This window comes from Manacus vitellinus, unplaced genomic scaffold (assembly GCF_001715985.3).
Source record: "Manacus vitellinus isolate BGI_N305 unplaced genomic scaffold, ASM171598v3 scaffold_1_pilon, whole genome shotgun sequence".
Lineage (NCBI taxonomy): Eukaryota > Metazoa > Chordata > Aves > Passeriformes > Pipridae > Manacus > Manacus vitellinus.
The window spans coordinates 20811518-20836082 of NW_021939396.1; the positions used below are offsets into that span (position 1 = coordinate 20811518).

The window sequence follows — 24565 nt, forward strand, 5'->3', positions numbered from 1 at the left end:
AAAAAGACAACAGATAGAGATCTTCCACTACTGAATTGAGGAATAACATAGTGATAATATGTACTCAGTGCTGGCCTCACTCTTCCAGTTCCTTCTCTCCCCTTATGGCTAGCAATTAAACTGAAGGGAGGTAAAATACAATGCTAATACCTTATTCCTCATTTCTATGTGGTACAGATCTATCATGTCTCATCTCTGTGGCACAGAAAACCTCATTTTTCCTGCCCCACTGTGTGCCTCAGACACCTGATGCATTAAGAAGTCAGCAGCTTCTTTCTGATTGGAAAAGGTTATCCTGCTGCAAGCAAACCCATACTTTCAGTAATCCCCAAAAGCTCAAAGAGCTCCTACTTCAAGACAGGTCCACAGACACCCACAGCAGAAACCTGCGTCTGTCATATGACCTCAACAAGCTGGGTAAGCTTTCCTTCTCACATAACTTCATCTGTCATACAGCTTCTCACACATCAGAAAGGAACTAAGCTGAGGAAAATGTTGCAAACTAGCCATAGCTACTAAGAAGCTATGATAGCAAAACACATGAACATTATTTAATAGTATCTAAAGGAAAAAAGAGAACAAAAAAAAAGTGGTCTGCATAGTGTCAAAGTACTCATTGGGATTTCTTTAATATGTATTCAGTTTCATGCATTAGACATGGCTTTCTATTAAAAAAAAAAATCAAAACTAAGGTGTTTGCAACAAATGCAAGCTATTAAGGAACTGATCAAGGGTCTAAGGCATTAGAAATGAGATCAAAATGCAGTGGAGGAAAAAAATTAAAACTTCAAATGACCTTGGAAAAAACCAAAATGGCCTACAGATATATATGTATGTATGCATACTTTTTTTTTTTTACAGAGGATAAATTGGTTTCTTTATATGCAAAACAAAAACCTGTATTTACCAATTTTCTGAACCACCAATACTCCTCAGAAGTCTTTCAGAAATACTCACATTTTATTTTTGCAGTGTCGTAAGAGAAGTTATTCCCCATATCTGGATGACTGATATTTGAGTTATTCATGTAACTGGTATTTTTTTTGCAAGGATAAACTCTGATAATTGCCTTTTAAAGTTTGCACTCTTCATCGGGATGCTTGAGAATAAGAGCAGTACTTAACTAACTTAAATAACAGCAGAAAATTCTTCTAAGCTTATAAAAATATGTGATATATTTGCTGCCATACTGAATAGTATTTGCAGCCTTTGAGCATTTTTGCATTCTACTTTACTAATAGTAAAGATAATACATTACTTTTATCTACCAAGATGATAACTGAGCCACACAGACCCTGACAACCCGCGAGAGCGAGTCTTTTATACCCAGGGAAGTGGAAGCAGAGCGGTGTAGTGACCAAACTTGCATGGCCATTTGATGAGTTTGCAGCAGAGCAAGTGTTAAAATACAGAGGCTTTTAATATACTGTCAGTAAACAAAGACAAGTGTGATATTAACATTGTTGTGCAACCAGAAAGGATCTTTCCGTGTGAAAGTGTGTGTTGGCTAGGGAATGGCTGTCGTCAGCATTTTCTCCCACCAAATTCTTAATGATTGCAGCACTATTTCTGGCAAAAAATACCTATTTAGTCCTGGGAACAAAAACAGAAAAGCACTGACACTTTCGTACAAATCAATAACAGCCACTCAGAGGCCAAACTGAGCTACTATATTAATTATTACAGAAATGTGACATATATGTGTTCATATCTAAAGTCTATGCCTGAATTTTTCTTAGTATCACTTACCATTCCAAATACAATTTATACTATGAAGTAAGAATTTCAGCCTTTTGATTTGCAGTAACTTCTGATAAATGTGGATTCTGCCTAGTATTCTGCCTTATAAAAATACATGAAAAGTTACTTAGTCTTATAAATATAATCTAAAAATAAACAACTATTTTTTTCTCTCTCAGCATTGAATGTTTGATACAGAAAGAATGCTTGATGTACTACACTGACTTTGAGTTACTAATGTTTCTGAGATTCATACAGTTTCAAAATCCACACAGTGAACTGAAGAAATCATGCCACCATAACAAAAAGCCAAACATTTTACTAGCTGAAAAAACTCAGAATAATGCATTTTTGATATAGATATGTGATTGTCCAGCCATTTAAAACTTTCTATAAATCACCTGTGCCTTGACATCTTCCTTTTAAATAATCCTTTCAAGAACTAAAGCCCTTTCATAAAGATCCCAGTATTTTCAGGCACCCTAGGTAAAAGTGTTACAGACTTAAATTTCTATATTTTCCTTAACCTATTTAGCATCTTTTTAATTTCATTCATCTTCCCAAATTAATCATTATACATTTCCTAGTAGGCATGAATAAACAATAATCATTCAGTTCATTGAGCAGAAATAGTGACCTACTAATTCAAATACTTCAGATAATCCATTGATTTCTCACCAGACAGATTTCTCTCACATTTGCCAGGTTTTTGCGTTCCAACGTATTAGGTTCATTTTAGCATGAACCTAATTAAGCATTCTAGCTGTACTTTAGGGGGAAAAAAGCAGCTAGAAATTGCCAACAAGAGCTCTGTCCTTACTGGAATTCAGGCAATTTATACAGGACAGAGAACATAAGGGCCGTCTAAGATAAAATTTTCAACTTCCTTGTTAGGACATGGTCCTCTACCTGGCTTGAAATACCAACGAATAGTAGACTAAGTGTAACTGAGTACTTACGAAACTTTTCCAACTCTTTAATTATTTCCCTGTAAGAACAATAGTTTCAAAGAACAAAATACCAGTGTTCCAGAAACACAAGAGATTTTTTCCAAACTGGAGTGCTTTCATGTCCTATATTTCTCTCCATATGCACATACTCTTATGCAACACATCAACACTTCCTGCAGGATGAAACAACACTGGATTCTCTTCTCAGCTCTGAACGTGGGACTAACACTGAATTTGTACTGGAATTAGAAGACCAGTGAGCTGTGTGACCTGCAGACCTAGTCCATGAAAAACACTGCCCCAAACCCCCACTGTTTAATTCTCTTTTGCAAATTTGTCCACCAGACAACTAAATGGAGCAATTGGGTGCTAGACACAGTGATGAAAAGCACTTGCCTGCTTTTGCAGGCCTAATGTACACTCATGACATGGTTGAAATGCAGTCACCACCTGTACCATGGGCAAACATCTTGCTGTTGCATAACAGGGATCAGCAAAATTTTATGTGATAAGTGTACGTTCAGTTATGAACAAGGTATTCAGTTTTCAGATGCCTTTGTAACAGGTTATGGGGCCTACCATTATCAGAAATTTCATAACTTATTAGATGATACATAAAATTCCACTTACCTACCTGTTCTGTGGCTATAAGAAAAGTCAAATTTGAGGATTCTGAGTGAGAAAAAAAATTAATAACCTTTTCAGTTCCTGTAAGTAGCTCCTTCCATTAAAGTATGCTCCTCATAATAAGAGCATATGTGAGACTACTGTTTTACTGTTACTGAAAAATTACATGACATAGTCACTGGGCTACATCTCACAAGACAGCATCAAATTTGTATCTGGGATATCACAGTTACTTCCAAACACTGATAGATGTTGCTGAAATTAAATTTCATTATATTGACTATAAAAAGACCTGTCTAGGAGGCGGTAAAACAAAAAAAAAAACAACAAACCAACAGCAAACCCCCCCCCCCCCCCGATTTCATCTTTAATCATGGAAAATGTTACTATGTTTTTCAAACACCGTGAAAAAAATTATAATAATTTAATAAATTTGAACGAAATTTATGGGTTATTTTAGTAATGACCAAGCACCCATCTTGAATGTATGAACACAGGCACTTTAGCTGTAATCATTATTCAATGGTGTACACAAGACAGCTTTCAAAGACTGCACTATTCATCTACTGCAGCCCATACTATCTCCTTGTATAGGTATGCTACATATATTACATAATTACACACACATATAGCAATCATTTTGCAACTATCCAGACATAAGAGCTATACCTCTATGCACAACTATGGGTCTGCAAATCACTTTTTATTGAAGTAACATGAAACTGTTGAATTGCTGAGAATGGGAGAAGTGGGTGGACAGAGAAACAGAAGTAAACTTTTTGTAATTCTCTTTAACACCTTGCTTGCTCACAGCTACATCATACAAAATTTAAACCATATATTCTATTATCTTACTCTGGTTTTGAAGCCTCTGTGGTTAAGGAGATTTATAAATAACTACAATTTGAGACTTAAGAACAAAAACCCTGGATTTTCACAGACAGATACCATATAAATAGCAGTTTTGCTCTTTTCCCATGCTTCGTTTTTGGCAAGGTCTCAGCAGCCATTAACTAATAAACTGAACTCAAGATCGATGTTTTAAATCATTTTACAGCTGTGATTACAAACTGCTTTCATCTAGTACATAGGGTTGCTTTCTAGCAGTTCTCAAGGGAGTGACTGCTGAGACCATGATAGACTTGAAAAGAATTAATTCAAAATTACCACCTGAATAGCATGATTTTAAGATGAAATCTCCTTCAACTTTAAGGACTATGCATATGTGCATATTATCAATGCAGGATCTCAGTCTTCTGACAATTTAAAACAAGTGTAGTTAGAGCCTTGGCAAATAATAAATATGAGGCTTACAAGAATCATTGCCTCTTTACCTAGAATAGGTTTGTAGCATAGGTAGTACTATATGTCCTAGATCTATAATCAGTGTGGTATTCCTGGTTTAAAACAGTGACACAAATAATGAATGAAAAAATACTCAGTCAGAAAGTAGGTGAAATTAGAAGAAAGGAATTGAAGTGAAAGAGGAACCCAGAAGAATTAGAAAGGAGAAGAATCACAGGCACTCTATTCTTAGTGCAATGAACTAAAGTCATATTTGCCATACTCCAACACATTATACAGCTTAAAGAAAGAAATTGTGAAAGAAAGGATCAACTGAAGCTTCTCTGAGAATGAGATCTTACCTTTCACACTTATATCTGTCTAACCTTTTCTAACCACTGTAACTAGTGGCTTCATAATCAGAGAGCTTTTTTTTTGTGATACAAAATATGTGTTAGCTTCTACAGACCCCTGAATCTTCCACCACAAAGCCAACTCTGACAAGTGTGGCACAAGAGAACTCTACAGGCATGAAGTTGCAGAAGGGTACACAGAGAACAAGCCTGCGTGGCACTGCAGTGTGACATGACTCTCCTTTCTTTCTTTAATTAAGGGAAATCTGTGTGGTTTACTGCAGCAGGCAGAGCAACCATTTAATTAATTTCATACTATACAAGGCTTTCAGTCCTTGACATTCATTATAGGATTCACATTTTTTTAATATAAACATCAAATATTTCAGATATGTTACACCTGCCATTTTATCTCCAGAGTATAACAAACACATAAACATGTTAAGACACAGGTGTGCTGGTTTTGGCTGGGGTAGAGTTAATTTTCTTCACAGTGGCTGGTATGGGCCCACGTTTTGGATTTGTGCTGAACACAGGGTTGGTAATATAGAAATGTTTTTGTTACTGCTGAGCAGCGCTTACACAGAGCCAAGGCCTTTTCTGCTTTTCGTACTGCCACACTGGCAAGGAAGTTGGGAGTGCTTGGGAGGTTGAGAGAAGACACAGCCGGGACAGGTGACCCAAACTGACCAAGGGGATATCCCATACCATGTGACATCATGCTCAGCATATGTAGAGGGGGGAGGTTTGGAGTGATGGGGCTTGTCCTCCCAAGTAACCATTATGTGTGATGGGGTCCTGCTCTCCTGGAGATGGCTGAGTACCTACATGTCTAGGGAAAGTAGGGAATTAATGCCTTGTTTTGCTTTGCTTCCATGTGGGGCTTGTGCTTTCTCTATTAAACTGTCTTTACCTCAACGCACAAGTTTTTCAGCTTTTCCCCTTCTGATGCTCTTCTCACGCTACTGGTGGGGGAGTGAGTGAGGGCTGCACGGGGGCTTGGCTGGGGTTAAACCACAGCAACAGGCTAGCCTTCATTCCAGCAGTTTCAGGCACAATGCATCTTAAAAATAAACCCAATAGACCCTCTGATACGTGTAAGTAACTTCACTTAAAAAAAACAGTAATCTTTTTCCAATCATTTTTTTAACAATTGACAATTAATGCAACCAAATTCAATAATCTCTTCTTTAAAAGACTGCTTCTAAATCAAAAGAGAAAATGCTTAGTCAATGTTCTCTCTTGAGAGAATTAGTACCATCACCTTTCTTTTCATAATATTAAACTCTGTGCTGCAAAATTGTTTAATAGAGAAGCCAAATATCTACTTAATCTCAAAAAATCCTCAGCACTTAGGCTAAACTTATTTGATAAACTGATTGAGTAAAGTAAGTGGTAATTAACACAAACTAAATCTACAAATGAACTTTTAATTTTTCCAGAAATGTGTGTTGTACTAAGCAACTGAAAATAGATCTTGATATTTACTTCAATCTAAATGTGGAAGGAGTTGAGATGCCTATTGAGAACCCCCTATTTTGCTTTTATGATGTTATTTATAATTTATAATTTCATTTTGTTATTCCTCACACACACACAAAAGCACCCCAAAAAACAAAACTGACATCTATGGCCTTCCTAGATTTTGAACAATAATGTTTTCCTTTAGTAGACAATTCTAGTGTGATCCTTACTACAGAAAAGATAATACTCAAGGTGAAGAACAAAGGCCAAAAACCAAAAAGGTCTCCCAGCAGGGAGACTGGGACACTAATTTTCAAAATCCAAGTACAAAGCTACTTCTGCAAATCATATGCTTACTTTTTATAAATCAGTAATTAAGAAAAACTAATCTAGAATCTGTTTATGCAAATACCTGTGTTTCAATGTCAAATATTCGAAATTACAAGAGCTTCTCTAGTGAATTACAGTTTGCGCTTTGCAGGCACAGGTAGAATTAACCTCAAGAAGAAAAAATTATATCATTCATTATATTGATACAGCAGAATAGATGACAAATACAGTTAAAAGAAGAATATGCTTGATACAGTCATTTAATTATATGGGCATATATATTTCCCTACATATTAGGCATAAATGAAGGAAATGTATAAATGATTTGTAAAAATAAATGGATAAATGGTAAAAATGAAGAATATTCATAAATAAAGTAGAAGTCTTTGAAATTAATCTATCGTTTTACTACCAATGATAACACATCAACCCATTAATATTCAGCAAACAGATTTTCTGGTTTTAGCCCTTTTTATCAAAATAGGCCTTTATCCCAAAACAGCATTTAAGTCTAACACTAATGGACAATACTGTAATCTTAGTTTCAGCAGACAACATCCTGAAGTACTTCGTGATTATCTGGAAATAAACATCAATGCAAAGGAAAAGAGAATTTGCATAGTGTATTTCAGAAGGATCAATAAATGTTTCAGCTGGACAGTAATTTTCTTTACTACTTTACTGCTAGCAGACAGTATGATATGAATAAATAGACTAGAAATTTCCAGAAAACCATATCATCCTGATTAGTGATAACAAAGTTTCAGTTTAGACTCTTAAATGGCCAGAAAATATTCCTAAACTTAAATAGTTTCTTGAAGTCCAGAAACAGAAGCACTAAGAAATGCACTTTCTATGAGTGATTTTGAAAACAATGAATTTTAACTTTTCATGCACAAATCTTGACTTCCATACATGCCAGACTTTAAGCAATGCAAACAGACTGACTGAAATCAGAGATTAATCACAGTGAAGTCTGACAAAATTATGGACTAAGTATCAAGGCAATTGGCAGATATCCTATTGAAAGCAGCTCTCATTTATCTCATTTTAAAAAACGTATTATATGAAACTATTAGAGCCCCAAAGACAGCACTAAATGAAAATGAGAAGAAAAATAAACATGTATTTCAAAGTTATACATTTGATTATTTTTAATTCAAAAATTTGTAATTTCTTTAGAGCTGAAAGTTGTTTCACAGTATTTGCACAGCTGACGTGTGAAGGCATGTTACTGAGAGGTTGCAAATGCAGGAAGGCTAGTTTCAATTAAGTGATCATACCTGTTACTGTTTTTGTTTTGACAGGACTGCTGGCATACTCAGAGGCTTGATTTGATTGCTGCCTTGCCAAAGGTGCACTTCCAACTGATGCTTCATCCTCTTTTTTTCGAGTTACTGACACACCAAGCGGAACAGCTCCTACAGATTGCTAGAAAAAGAAGTACCTTGTGAACCACTGAAAACCAAAACACATTAACATTGGATTATGACACTGTCATGAGAAGCATGTCAAACTACTTATTTTGAAATGTACAGAAGACAACTTGAAACACTGATCGGAGCACAATTATTCTGAAAACCAATTATGAAATGCTACATTCGGACTTGCACCTCTAATTCTTAATTTCAGTCCTGTTAGTCTGAAGAAAAAATCTATGATAACAAAAAACTGAAATATAACTAACTTAAAATACTATGGTTGTTAGCCAGCCTAAATGCACATGAATAAACCTGGCTGATCACCAAAGTAAAATAATTATCTGAATGTTTAACAGAAATTGAAAAATTTTAGCCAGATATGAAGATCCCAAAGAAATTTATAACTTTCATTAAGCTTCAAAATAAGAAGTTCTTTGATATTTATACATTACTGTGCTTGTTTCTCACATTTTAAGTATAAAATTTAAATGACAACAACTGATTTTGAACTGTATTGTTCCTCATGCATATCTGCTCAAAATGTGACACTTATACAAAACCAAAGGCATTAAAACCTACTTTGAAGGACTGGATCATTATTTTAAAATTAGAAAAGAGCAATGTGTATTAATCCATGTGAGTTATGGAACTGGATGTCCACAAATTAATACAGTCTATTGGCTTTGTTTTAACTTTTTTTAATTAATGAAAGCTACAAAAGACAAAATTATTAAAAAAAATTTGATCCTCAATGTTGCTGTCCAGTTGGCTCTTGATATTTTGCTGTAGCATCAGCTGCTACGTAAATTGCAGATGCATCACAGTTGACAAAAGCGGAATATTTATACCATTGATTTTGCAGAGAGTTATCGTTTAAGGAGGACAAAAGTTTTTTTTAAAGATCAGACATTAGGATTACACGCATCTTAATTTTTGTGTAATTTAATTTTGTTCTTATTGGAGTGAAAATATAATCCATATAACTGCATAATGAGAAACCTCACACATTGCATTAGGAATCTCTGTGGGAAACAAATTCGTGTGAGGCAGGCAATGTGCTTGTAAATTTTCTCCAATAGAAAACAGATCCTGAATCAAGCAGTGTGCAACATGTGCACACATACAAAACCCCAAAACAAACAGAAAAATCATTTAATTGAAGGAGAATGACTTCCAAACGCCTTCATCATTTTCCACTATAAAAGTAAATTAAAATAAGAAAGACAATTTAATCCTATTCCAGTGAAAACAATCAACTTATATATACAGTGGTATGCAAAGTTAATAGAAAAAGACTAATGTCAATGACAAACAGAACTCTCATCTCTCCTCCTCCTCCCTCTGAATGTACAGTCATTAATTTTGTCTCCAAAAGCATAAAAAAGTTGTTCTGGAACATAGTAACATGCCACTTTGGTGTCCTCTAGCTATAACAACATCAAAACCCCCCATCAGCTTTGAGAAGACAAGCTATGCCCCACAGAAATACTTCCCACATGCATACAGGGAGATGATCTGAAGTTTTCTAAACATTCATCAGACACTTTACATCACTTATTTTCACTAATTTTCAAAATATATCCATTTGTCTGATATAACTTTTCACACAGCAAAGCCATTTGCAGCTTTCCCATGATGGCAACTGTTGAGCCATCATTTGGCAATTCTGGATGTAACATTGCAAGAACACTGACTTGCCAAAGTGAAGCAAGAATTTTTGAAGAATGAATGCAGACAATACAGGACAGTTCAAAAGACAATAGGATAGAAATACTGTCCGAAGAAGCAGTTATCTATTTCTGAACCACTAAAGAAACGAATCAGCAAAATATAATAAGTTACACTACTAGTCATGGAGTGAAAAACATCAAGGCTATCACAGCCAGACAAAGCTGGAAAAAATTATGACCAAATATTGAGTGGTTGAGTGCTGATCTGGACAATGAAACAGCTGTTTTATCTTTGCTCACTGAAATCAAGGCTGATGTTGCTGCTGATGACGCCCAGTACAATCTTGTCAGGTTTTTGGCAAAAGATTTCTGGTTAAAAGAATGCAGAAGATGAAAGATCAACGTTGAACTAGATGGAAAAGGATCATCAAGATTTGGGTTTTAGCCACAAATTGATGAGGAAATTGTTGCTTGGGAAATAGCAGATGACAAGAGCCCCACAGCTGTAGGAGAAGCTGAATCTGATGGGAAAGGAGATATTGCAGGCAAGTGTTATCATAAGAATTTCATCACAAGAATCCAAAAAGCTAGCTATAAAGTAGTATGTAGTAAATCTTAAATACACCTACTTGGGATTAAGCTTTATGGTTACTAATTGGTAGTGTTCTAAAGAAGATAAAGAGCACGTAACAAAGTTCTGGAACTACAGTAACATTTATATGATGTTATTTTGTTGACACAAAGTCAAAATCAGATTCTGTTCTAGAATACTGATCACAGTTTTATCAATGGAATAATGTTTTCAGAATACGAAATTAATTACAATTCGCAGAATTCAGAATAAAAAAATTTACTACTTTTCAAGTACAATTATTATAATTAAGTTTTTAAGCAGAGGCTGAAAAACTACAGCAAAGCTTTTCTGAATTTAATTTTTATTGGCACAAACAATCTAAGACATTACACACCATGTGAAGTATGTGTACACAAAACACGCACATACATATATGCTATTTATGCATGCAAATGGATCAACAGATACTAATTTTTTTTTTTTACTTCATACTGTCTGGTCAAGATGACTTTGGAAATGATAAAGATCTAAAATCAGAGAAAGGCTCAGAGCAATACTAGCTACAAACCAACCTCCCAGAAATACTAAGACCAAGTATTTCCTGGATTTATGTGGAGATACGCCAACTAACCAAACCTAAAATATCCTGTAAAGAGGGCTAGTGGAAGCTTGCCCTACGTGAACTAATATTTTATTTTTCTTGGGATTTTTAGTAATTAAATATTTTATTTCTGAATTATAATTTCCCACAAGTGTGAGGTTGAAGAGACTGCAGGCCAATCTGGGAACACAAGAAATGTGTTTTTACAGAAAATTGGACCAACAGAGCAGACGAGTAACTTTCATTTGAGGGATGCCTATGCAGTCACCTCCTTGATAACAAACCAAAGGCAAAAGAATATTCCAAGATAAGAAATTAACTATTACTATCAAAAGAAAAAAAATTAAGCACTGGCTTGTGAAATGTAGAATTCCAAAGAATCAGTCCAGACGTGGGTTGCTATTTGGAATGGTACCAAACCCAGCTATCCCATATGGTGGATGCTGCATGCACACAGATGGATGTGTACATGTGCAGGAGCTTGTACCAGCAAGCAGAAAGAAAAACTACTGAAGACTTTGGAGTGGGGACAGATGGCAGTTTCACTCAAGATATGGTGTTTATCGAACATCTAAGATCACTGTCATGCAATCACTATCTCCCTCAGAGAAGAATATTTACCTGTGTTACAAGACTGTCCAAGCTGTGCCAGAATGAGCTGCAACAGCAAGGAGAATCTACCTTGCCCATCTTACAAGTTCTAGTATCTTGAAATCAAAAAACTGCAGAATTACATTTCATTGGTTTGATTTCTGAGATTAATAATATACTTAAACTGCTTCAGAGAGTTCAAACAAAACTAGGCATTAGGCCTAGTTCCCAATTAAAATTAATTAATTGAAATTAATTGCTAAATAAATAGACTAGGCATGTCTAACCCCTGGGGTTCACAAAAGCACCTTCTTTCCTGGCAGGTGAACTTGCTAATTCAGATGAAATTCTGTGACTGCTTCAGGTAGGAATTTCAGGTATGGTTGGAAAAGTGCTCTGCTGGGATAAAAGACCAATCTCTGATTAGCTGTAATGTTTCCAAACTTATGCGACGAACTGGTGTCAGCCAAGAACCCCCTCATTTTCACCAACTGATGAAAGCATTCCATCAGCAGTTTCAAGGGGCCTCTGAAAGCAGAACATGTAAGGTTTGAGTCCCACGTAGCTCTAGTTTCCTAAGCAAGCAGTAACTTCATTCCTGTATCCTTTAGAAACATGATTGCCTTCCGTGGGGTAAGAGGTGACAGATTCTGAATAGGGATAAACACAGTGCTCCTGACCTGCAAGTAATATCAGAAATCAAAACTTATCATAATTTGAGAAGTCTTTGCACACCAAGAAGATAATTATGTCTACTGTAGATACATGCTTGTTTTATCAAAGCCTTTCCAGATATTTATCAAGGTAAAAGAGAAACTAGGCAACACAGCTCTGCCCTTAACAGCCAACTTTGTTGCAACAGGGAAAAATCTTAAGTTTGGGTACTGAAACTTACTCTTATATTGAGTCATTCATTCATTATCAGAATCATTTGGCTCTTAAAGAACCAAAGATATGCAATACACCGAAAGTCATCCTAAGACAGAACAATTTGAAGGACTTTTTCTGCTAGAGTCTACTGACCAAGCCATAATGATAAAATTACTTCACTTCAGTCAAAAATTCCAGAGAGACCTCTGGTGCAGACTTCTGAATGAAAAGGTGCCCAAAGTACACCATCAAGATAGATAATACCCATAGCTCACATTGAACTTTCCATAAAGCAGCAAAAAGATTTTGTAACAAGGTAAAATTCCCAAGATAAGGGTAGTGGAAAGAGCAAATGAACAGAGAAAAAGAAGAATAGAAGGAAAATAATTAAATTGAACTGTTAATGACAAATTCTGTAATCTACCTACACAGCTGAGGAAAAATTCTTCATTTTGAATTCAGATTGAGAGTCTTCCAGACGTTTATCGAAAGAGAGAAATTTGGACTCTGGATTAATTTAGGTGTGTTACATTCCAGTGCTATGAAGCACAATGAATCTGGAAGAGGTATTTTTCTTAGTTTCTGTATTTTTCTGTTCTTGTATACAGCTAAGGATGTTCACCCTGAACTGTTGGGCTTAGATTTACTCTTTTACTGAAATACTCACTAGGTTAGGTAATAACACATGCATGCATATGGAACAGCCAAAAAAATGACAGAAGTATGCAGCCATACACATTTATATTATACATCTATGTGTAAACAGACATTTTTGATAGCTTAGTCTTCCCTGAAATTACTCATTTTATCTCATAGAAATGAGTAGTGAAAGAAAAGTATTGACAAGCCATGAAGGCTTTACAGTAATGTGCATTTGAGAAAGACAACGTGCTCATTTATAAATTCACTGCAAACAGCATCACACATACCTGACTGTCTCACATCAAAGTATAGCTCAGGCTTCTTTACCAAGGAAAACAGACTCTTCAAATTTTTATCTGTGCAAAGCTAAGTATGGGATTTTACAAGGGAGTAAATACATGAAAAACATCATTGGTTAACAAATATAAAAAGCCACACCTGAAAAAGTCTTCAAAAATACTCAAATATAAAAAAATATCTAAAAGTTACTAGAAACAAGGCCTTGTTGCCACAGGATACACCTGAAGAAAAAATCTTCAAAAAATAGTCAAAATAAAACATTAAATTACTGGAAACTAGGCCTTAAATTTGGCTTTGTGTTGCTTTTTAATTGGAAGGCAATGTTAGGCTGTAGACCACATACATAAAAGAAGTCACACTCCATAGTGATATCTTTCCCAAATTCTGTTCTAACTAATCTTTCACAAGGCATTAAAAAAATGCCTTATGGCATTCAGATACCCAAGGTATTCGGTCTGCATACCTTTTCAACAGGGCATTCAGACCAAAGAAACACAAGGGGTTTAAGCAGGCATTACAGATATGGTGAGTTACAGAACTGGTGCACATACTACACCACCACATTGGCTGCTGCTACACCTAAAGCTCATTTTAAAAAAACAATCCTTATAAACTAAGTATTCTTAAAAAAATAACAACAATTTTGGCTGACACGTTTAAAAACAAAAACAACTCAAACTTCTGTGTCAGTTTACACTCTGCTTAAAATCTAGCATAGGTTCATCAGTTCACCAAGCCGGATAGGGAGGTCTTTTGATTTTGCTGCTGCAACTTCATGGATTATTATCAGTTACTGAATAAAGAGTGGTAGCAAACATATTTCATACAAGTTTAACAAATTCAGGGAATCAGAAATGTGATATTTAACATCAATAATGTAAAATATGTGATTTCAATGTAGGATGAATGGATGGGAGTGCAATGATTCTAGCTTATACTAATTTTCCTTTGAGCAGTCACATGGACAGTATATAAGCATAATAATTACATTTTTATCAGATTTCATATTAATGTATTTGTTCTTAAGATGTAGGCCTTAAGAGTAAAACATTCACATTCAAAAATTTATCCTGTGTTCAACATAATATTTCTTATATATATTGACATCTTTAAACCTTTCTTAGTGTTTCCATTTCATAATTATAACACAACAAATGTCAGTACAAAAAAATATATACCATGGAATAACCTCCTTTAGAATAGTTTTCACCTATTCTTCAGGTTTTGAACTAAAGGAGAGTAAAATCCTAAAGTATATTTTTTAATCCATTCTTGCCATATTAAATACTAGAAAGTTGAAAATCAATCCATTGACCATTATTACTATCAGATGACAGCTTAATAATAAGATGACATGACAAAGTCACTCTTTTTTAACATATACATTAAGCCATTGGATGAGGCTTTGAGCAACCTGATCTAGAGGAAGGTGTCCCTGTCCATGACAGGGGTGTTGGAATTAGATGATTTTTAAGGTCCTTTCCAACCCAAACCATTCTATGATTCTGTGATTTTAGCAAGTTCTGGTTGTTGAGGTTTTTCTTTCAAACGAAGAAGTTGGTGTATCTTGGTAGGCATGATGCTCAGAAGGGGTTGAATTAAAACATCTCTAAGATGTCTTTAGCTTACAAGCCAAAAACTGAGGATTTTGAAAATATTTTTAAGCTACAGTACTTTGATTTATAAAGTTTATTCCTTGATCTGTCTCAAGACTCAAGTTATTTCAGCTCATTATTATTAAAAATAAACAGTAATTCCTGCCAGTTTAATATATAGTGTGTTTTGGGTGTTCTGGGGGATTCAGATTTTTGGGTTATTTTTAATCCATCAGCTTGCAAAGGTTGGTGTTGCTTACTGCACACTGTACACACAGTACAGTGGTCCAAACAGGAAACGTGTACCAGTAGTGTCTTTTCTTAAACAAAGCAGCATGTAATACTTCCTACACTTATTATCTGGAAAGACCATCAGCTGATGATGAGGTGAAAAGATTCTCATGATATCAAATATCGTTTCCTTACCTCATCCTGTCCCTATTACCAATCTGTGGTTTGTTGTTTTTTTTCTAATTTTTCTGACACTAAACAACTGTCTTCTCCTTGCACATTATTCAGAGCTGTTAGGTATGAAATCAACATAAAACACATATGCTGGGGCTGCCCAGCTGGAAAGCAGCTCTGCAGAAAAGGTCCTAGTGGACACCAGGTTGAACAAGAGGCAACAAAGTGCCCTTGCTGCAAAGAAGGTGAACGGTATCCTGGGTTGCATTACACAAAGTACCGCCAGACGAAGTGGTCATTTCTCAGTACTGGGTCTAATTCTGAACTCCAGTACATGAGAGACATGGGCATACTGGCGTGAGTCCAGCAAAGGGCCAGAAAGATGATTAAGGTACTAGAGGATCTTACATATGAGAAAAGGCTGAGGGAGCTGGGATTGTTCAGTCTTGAAAGAAGAAAGTTCACAGGAGACCTTCTCAATGTATAGTAATACCTCAAGGAAAGGTGCAAAGAAGTTGGAGCCAGGCTCTTCTCAGTGGTGCTCAGTGAAAGGAGCAGAGGAAATGGACACAGACAGAAACGCAGAGGCTTCCCTCTGAATGCAAAGGAAATATGTTTTTACGGTGAGGGTGCCTGAGTACTGGAATAGGCTCTTTATTCAGCAAGACCTTGTACAACTTACTCTAATAACTGATAGGATTTTGCAGACTTCACACTAAGTAGTTAGCCCCAAGTTCAGTTCAAAGAGAGATGCTAATTCTATTTCTGGCTAATATAAACATAAGCAGCACTGGCTTTGCCATATAGCCTTTTAAAGAAAACATGTTGCACATTACACCATACAGTACGCAAACAGACAGCAGAACTTCTTACTACAAACTGTTTCAGTAGTAGAGTGGTGAACCTCACTGGGCTGCATGTATCCCCAACACCCCAGCACAGCAGTCATTAATTGTTCTGTTCCCGCTGAAAAAAATCTCTAATTATGAGACAAATATCTAAAGATTCTTACAATTGTCATTTAATAACTGACCACTTATAACTGAGAGAGAACATCAAGCGATAGAGACCACTAGTTTTATCAACTATGACAAATTTAAGCTCTAGAAAACTCTGCCAAACAACAGTTATAAATAGGTTTAGTATCAGGGAAAACCCGTGTTCTTCTCAGGTCAGGAATATGGGGTATGAAAATTAGCATCAAAAATACATCAAGAAAACATTGCGCCACACAGACCCACATCCTTTGCTTCTTCTATCTTTTTCAAGCACTTTGTACGCAAACATGTAGTTTGATATGATACACAGAATCTGCTACAGAGCTCACTTCTGCCAAGTTATGAACTGTATGGTTCATCTCCTATTAAATGGGGTTTAATTAGAGTGGTGACTTTATAACCAGTTACGTAATTATTTGATAGACCATCACAAATTTTAAAATACGATGTGTTATTCAGACTCAGAAGACTTATGAGGTCTCAGTAGTTAAAATTAGTTGCAAAATAATGATCCCAAACAGTGACCACAAAACCACCTTTGTTCTTTAAACCTAGAATAAAAAATTTATGAAATTAAAATTTTAATACGCAAACTTAACATTTCAAATAATTCAAAATAAGATCGACAGTATGTGCAATAAGCTACACAGAAGATGGTAAAAAACTATAAATATTTGGAAAAAGAATGCACTACTGGCATATATGGAAGTGAACATTTCCCCACTCCCACTCCTTTCCCTCCAAAAATACATACCTGCTGAATGTGTCTACTAGCTCGTTTCTGAGGTTGGTAGATAAGCCAAGTATACAGGACTGGATCAACATTAATTGCTAATCCTTGTACACTGGACAAGAGAACTGCACCTACACACCATAAAAAAGAGAAAAAAATGTAAACTATCTGCTTAAGAATCTCCTTATATGTATTCAGTTTTCTTACACATAAATCATCTTTCATGTAGACTTTTGTTTGGCTTGGATTTACATACATGATCATTTTAAATTCTAACCAAGAGTAATAATTAAAGTATAAAATTCAATAACTTCTTCCAAGTGAGAAACTTACCAGCACCGCCGGTGTTATGGACACACAAAAAAGTAGCAAATTGCATTTTGATTTTGCTTATTAAAATTTTTTTTGCCAAGAGAAGTGCTTGTTTTCACAAAGTTGTTTGTGTAACTGAATAAACACAACACCTTTCCTCAAATTCTCAGCCAATATTAACACTGCAAAAAATGAGTCAGTAAGACCCCTGAGAGAAAGAAAAGAATATAATGCATAACTTCCCACAACCTCAACAAAAAAATGCTCATGGTTTAGGACAGTGGGTTCTTTTAACAAAGACAGGTCTCCTCTAAGTTAATGTTCTGCCCAAAGCTGCTAAGGACAAACATTTTTCATGTAAACGTGGGTACGAATATTCTTTAGAAGATGAGCTAGGCAAAATAAGGCAAATTTTTTAACTCTGATAAGATTGGTAATCTCAGTACTGTGAGCTCTTAGGATTTTACCCTAAGTTTTACAGTATATCTTATTTTCTTTAAGTCTCACTTTTGAATTCTTAGTATTACAAGACAGGGTTACTATACCTTCATTGCTTAAAAGGAAACTTCTAGTTTTCTTATGGTTGTGAAGAAAAACTTACATGGAAAATGTTGAGGCTCAAAATAGGAGAATAACTATCTCATTACCCAGAAATGTTAGCATATACACTGAGCCATGTACACTAAACCCCAATTTATATATCACTATTTCCATTAAACCTGCATTAAAAATCTGATGATGCATTGGTGAGGTATATTAATATAATACAAAGTATCTATTACATTGAAAAAGTGTGGCAAGTAGAAGTAGACAGTTATCTTTACACATAAGCTTTGCAATGTTAAAACAAATTCATTAATTAAATAATTAAATAAATAACAAAATAAATTTAAACAGAAATCCTGGTTACTGGAAGATCCCAGCACCAAGTTCTAGAAAATTACAGTAGTTCTATAATACTTAGAATCATAGTTCCCAAAGCAATATATACTACATTTACTCCGTAGTATACAATGTAATTATGGAGCAATCTGAACTTAATAATAAATTCTAATAAATTCAGAAAGCTTGACACACAATTCAATGTACTTTCCAAAAAACAGTGAAAACATGCGCTTCAAAACACACATCAGCAAAACTGTAAATGGGAAATTAATTAAAAAAATATAAGTTATGAGTTTATTGTATATAACAAAATTTTAAACTCAGCTGAATTCCAAACAGCAAAGACACACCAACCTGGGGTGACACGAGCAAAGCCTAATGAGCACAATGGGAAAATGGCAGTCAAGAAATACACAAAGATAAATCATCTGCCTAGCACAGGTTTGGAGTTGGAACACACACTGTGAGGAACCTCTATGCAGAGACTACTCTATGTGAGCTGATGGTTTTAAATGTCAGTAAAAAACCTAAGAAATAAATCTGCAGTTAAGGCAAAGTCAATATCAAGCATAAAGGGGTAACATGCAAGTAAGAAGAGCAATGAATATGTCACGTGGCAGGACATGGAGGAAACTAGAAAAAGGAAGAAAAAGGTAAACAGAGGATTGATAAAGTATATGCTTCAATCATTAGCTTTTATAGGATACTTGGATGCCAAAGTAAGAGAATCCTGCATCTTTAAGAGATACTGCCTGTTGTCAGCAATACTTAATGAAAGGTTTAATGTATATGTGATTTGATAAGTAGGAGTCAGACCTCCCAAAGAGCGAGGAATAGTCAGCCTACAGGCAAAGTCAACAGAAAATCCCACACTTCTAACAGACTCCTGAAAAGAAAAAATGGTGTTACTGTAGCACATCATGCTATGGTAACGTAACATAGTTTCTTGATTACTGAAAAAAAATTAGCTACTACTTAGAAGTTCAGTAAAATTAAGTCATGCTTTGAACTGAAACTACCTTTTCCCCTCAATGAAGTCACACTGGTAAAATCCCATAAAATTTTACCGTAAGACAGCAGAGATAGCAAAATATTTTATTTTTCCAGATGTCTTTCAATAGCTGGTGTCTGGGATGTAAAAAAAATAAAACCAACTAAACAAAAAAAGCCCAGTAGAAGTAGTCAGATAAGCAATTACATTATTTATTTCTCAATTTGACTGTCAGGTAACTTTGGCTTCCTACTAAGTTACTTCTGCCACACTGAATTACTGAAATTTACTGTTGTATTTGCTACTCCATCACCATATTCAAAGAGCAGTTTAATCACCTATGTAAAGTTGTTTTCTGGGTAACAGCTTTCTTCAAAAAAAGTATCCAGTAAAAGAAGTTTCTCAGACTTGCCTCCTGATTTCATGCCAAGAAATAAGAATCCTTCCCAGTTTTTAAGGAAGTTCTCACTGATGTGAGGATCAAGCTTTAAGTTGGTAGCAGGTTCCTTACACGTCTAAGAAAAAAAAATAATTGCTATTTTGTCTCTGTCAAAAAGCAATGCTAAAGTTTCCTGGATTTCATTAGGATTGTGGTAAACTTTCTTTTCTTCCCCTCCCTTTTTCTCCCTTTAATTAAATTTACATTTCAGAAAAAAGCAAACCTTAGTCCCATAGCACACTTGGGTTTCCTTTCCAGATCCCAGTTCTGGCCAGATTTATCTATTATATATATCTAGTAAATGACTTGAAAAATAAGTATCGACCCAACAGCACGTAATCTTTAATGTTTGAGAATTTCCTCAGTCATGGTGTCATTTGCCAGGCTTAGCTTGGGCAAAGAATTTCTTTCCTCTAAAACTTTCCACTCTGTCCTGAAGGAACGAAAGGAGAGGCTGCAGGTGGGTGGCAGAGGACAACGAAGAGAAGGCAGCAGAGCACAGCGATGCTTGGCACTCTCATCCTGTGGATGAGCTTCTTGACAAGCCTCCTTGGATGATGACAGCTGCAACAACAGCACTTGTCTTCCCAAGGGATGGGGGATGGGGGCCCACAGAGAATAATCTGGGGCCTCCTGTGCTTGGGTTGGCTCTGCCACACCACCTCCTCCCACTTGGAGTGCTGAGCATAGGCTGCTGGAGAAGCAGGGAGGTGAGGGGTCATTAGCCTGGGGCTCTCTCTGTACCCACTCCTTCATAAGGAAAACTCAAGCATGTAACAAGTGGGAAAAAAGGGAACGTAACACACTTCTGGTGAGCTGGAAGAGGACACCCCGGGGACACAGCTGCAGAGAAAAAGAGGCCAGAGGTAAAGGCAGGGTAGGTGAAATGGGGCAGAGTCCAGCAGTAGATCTGTGGAGCTGAGGAATGCTCAGTCACCATGAAAGAACAGGAAAGGGCCTCAAATATCACAGAGACAGGAGAGAAGGATGAAGGCAGTAGGATAGTGAAAAAGGAAGGCAGAAGTGAATGAGCACTTAGGGAAGGAGAAGGGAGGTGGCAACACTTGGGAAAAATCACTGTCTTTTTGGAGATGCACAAACCTTGTGAAAGAGTAAACTGCGTTACTGAGTCACTCCCAACACTTTGGAGAAAAGTAAATTTACTAGGAAGAACAGATGATAATAGTTCAATCATAAATTTGTTTATTGAAACTCAACATTTAACACAACGGTAACAAACCATGATGAACTAGACACTGAGAAGCAGTGTTGGGATTTATGCACCTGAAAATATATTTAATCTCTGCAACAATAAAGGATCGCCCTGGCAGAATTCTTTCCAAATTCTGTTCTGTGTGTATGCAGTATCCAAACACACCTTTATTACTATTTCCAGTAAAACCTTTCAGTAACACATTTCAGATATTCCCCTATAAAATGAACTGAAGAACCACTACAGTAAACTTAAGTTTGAGTTATAGTTAATGTACATTTTCTATTGGGGAGGGATCATAAACATGAACAAAGAGAATGATCAACAATAAAACCCAATTCTGAGAAGCTCTGTAAATTACTAGTAACTAACTTAAGAAAATATTACACCATCTTACCATATAAACTGCACCATGAATTATTTTAGCATTGAGCACTTGTGACTCCTAGATGTCTCAGGCTACATTAATGATATGCAGGATGCTGATACAGGTTGGTGTAGAGTAAATATCCAATTATTTTAAAGGATAACAGAGATAAAAAATATTTTTTTTATTTTCTTGCTGTTTTGAAGGGCATTTTCACTAAGGCATACTGTGAAAATGCAGATGTGCATATTACACCCAAATGAATAGTTCTAGTTTACAAAAGCGTATAGGTAATTAATTCTTTCTGCTAGCTGACTCAGAACAGATGCATTGTAAATCCCTAAATTTGGAAATATCTAAGTCTGTTTAATTTTAGTCTGGGCGTCAACTAAGGGAAAAAGACTGCTCTTAACTACTCTGCTTACTGCCAATATGGCTCACTTACCCACATTCCAAACAGGCTTTAGCAATTAGCTATCCTGTGGCACCACAGCCATTTTCAGTAACATCCCAAAGTGAAGAATCAGAGCTAAAGAGTTAGAGATTGCAGTTACACAGCATAAAAATTAAACATACAACTTTGGTCTACTTTGGATTATCAAGGACAAGCCAATATGATTGTCTTGCAAAATAATCAGCCTATCTAAGAGACACAGCCCTGCATTTCATCCTAAATTGCCAAGTCAGTCAAGGGAAACAGGTATTTCAAGCCACATCAAAGTTTATGTGATTGTGAAAAATTATTTTTACATTAAAATAACTAACATATATTAATAAATTTTGTCCACAGAAATATGTCTGCATGTCTCTCTATTCAAGGTTGACTTGAATGACTACAGATGTAAACATTATCCCAATTTTATCTCAGATAAAAAAGTCCAAGTCTACTGTACTTTCATAGAGTTTTACATTCCCCAAGTGCTTAAAATAACTCTGAGATCAATTAGTTACTTAGACCAATATTAGAATGCTTCATTTAAACAGAGGTAGTGGGGTAACATTTTCCCATTAATTAAGGTGCTTTGGTCTGTAAAATCCAACACAGTTGTTATTCTTTGCTCAAGAATACATACCCCACAATATTTTAAGTCTATTCTTTTTAAATTAAAAAAAGCCTTTTAATCTTAAGAAATGTTCGTAAGAACATACTTCTGCTATCATCACCTTGTAACTCTCCTACTGAGGTTTATAGCAAAAAACCATAGAAAAAACCCGAGGTCAACATCATTATGTTTATTTCAAAAATAGAGAAAGTGAGGCAGGGAACTGCAGTTATTAAATTACACAGCAGGACAGCAGGACCCGCGGATAGAATTCAGATGTTAAAATTATGTGCCACAGCTACGTGCCTGCTGTAATCAGTAAAAAAAAAAAAAAAAAAAATGTACAAGTGAGTCTTGTGTTAACCATAACTCTAAATCACATGGGCCTAATTTCAACTGAACCTTCTGATAAGCCATTGTTAGGATTAAAGAAAAAAAATATCCTATCTCTATTAACATACATACCCAAATATTCAAAAATGCTGAATTATGAAATTATAACACAGAATTATAGTCAAAGATGAGACAAAACACAAAACTGCTGAACACATCAGTTAACACAAAAGACTGTACGCAAGGCTTCATTTTTCAGGTACATGAAGCCACCTCTGCAAATCAATCTCAGCAGAAGGGGTTACAGAGTATTCTGAGTTGGAAGAGACACACGAGGATCATCAAGTCCAGCTTAAGCGAATGGCCCATATGGGGATTGAACCTACGACCGTGGCATTATCAGCACCATGCCTGACCAATCTGAAACGAGGCATGTCAAATCAAGGTGTGGACAACAACCCTCAGTTATTTCATATCATCTCTGCTCTTTGATATTAAGAATAGAGTTGATTCCATTTAGCATTTTGTCTTTCCTACTGAGGAAAAACATTGTGACATGCTGAGATGCAAGTTTTCACAAAAATGCTAGAATATATTAACTTGTGTGCTGCATGTTTTTGGAAAAAAAAAAAGTTATCTTGAAAGACTGCTTTATTTTCCAAAATCATTTGAGTAAAACTTTAATTTCCTTTAGAGAACATGGCGATGTGGGTTCAGGGAAACAGTTTAATAGGTAATAGAATGCCTTGGCAGGGAGGTTGGACTACATGATCTTCAGAGGTCCCTTCCAACCCTAACAATTCTGTGATTCTGTTATCAAGAAAAAAAGAAAATATGTAGGCAGCTGTAGTATACAGAGATGTCAGTTTTATTTCCACGATTATAGAATTATTTCTATGAAAATGCAATGGTAATATTCCTATGCTGAGCTGCATAGCACCTCTTCTTTAATTCTAGGGTTTTATTGCAAGAATGTCTCACTCAAGTATCATTTCCTTATGTTAACTTTTAGGTCCTGTGTACAGATTTAACCATCACAATTACTATTCTGTAAATATAAGAAAAATGAGGAATTCTAAATTCAACTGACAGAAAGGGTTATACAGATAGAAAGTAAGGATATAGTATAAGGACTTCAAAAACATATTGTCAGTGAGTAAAGAAAATTATTCTGAATGCTTTAGAAAACAAGACATATTTAGAACACTTGGTTTAATTCATAAAAATATAAGGAGAAATAAAATATTTGAGTTGCCCAGAGAGCTATGTTTCCACTCAGACACTGCAGGGTGGCCCAAACTGACTCCAAGCAGAGGTTGTTACTGGAGACAGTGCTATGAAAGCGGGTATTCAGAAACCCAGAAACACTTATATCTCACCACATCAGTTTACAAAGTTATCTACCAAAGTCTGGTCCTTTTGTCTTTTTCTCCCCTGCTAAGTCCCACTAGAAAGCTATCTAACAGTCAGTGTTATAAATCTGATCATCAGTCTGACTCTCAGTCCTTAGACTGTGTTTATTATGAAACTTCATGGCTATGATGTGCTCTGCAAGCATCATGATACTTTCACATAGAAGAGAGTTAACAAGCTACCAACAGTTCTGCCTCTGCTTCTGATACCACCATCAGTACATGCTTGACAAAGACTACTTACACCTTTCACTAATGCCATAAATTACAGTAACTTGATCATAGCTGACCAGGGTTTCAAAATGCTCACAAAGGCTTGAGAATTTTAGCTTGTTTAGCTCTCCGACAAAAGAACTCAGATACATGTTGCAATGTTAAGGCTGTTTATTTCCATTTTCCATGTGGAACCTGTACAACTCACA

At 35.7% G+C, this 24565-nt stretch overlaps 1 protein-coding gene across 1 annotated transcript in view; it reads right to left on the reverse strand.

Moving 5' to 3' along the window:
• Positions 1 to 24565, reverse strand: part of VPS13B (vacuolar protein sorting 13 homolog B) — a 424315-nt gene that overhangs the window by 224905 nt on the left and 174845 nt on the right. The window contains exons 19-20 of the mRNA XM_008924039.2: positions 17170 to 17279; positions 8032 to 8179 (exon numbers count right to left, since the gene is read on the reverse strand). Of these exons, the coding sequence (XP_008922287.1) occupies positions 8032 to 8179; positions 17170 to 17279 (258 nt within the window). The remainder of the gene's footprint in view (positions 1 to 8031; positions 8180 to 17169; positions 17280 to 24565) is intronic.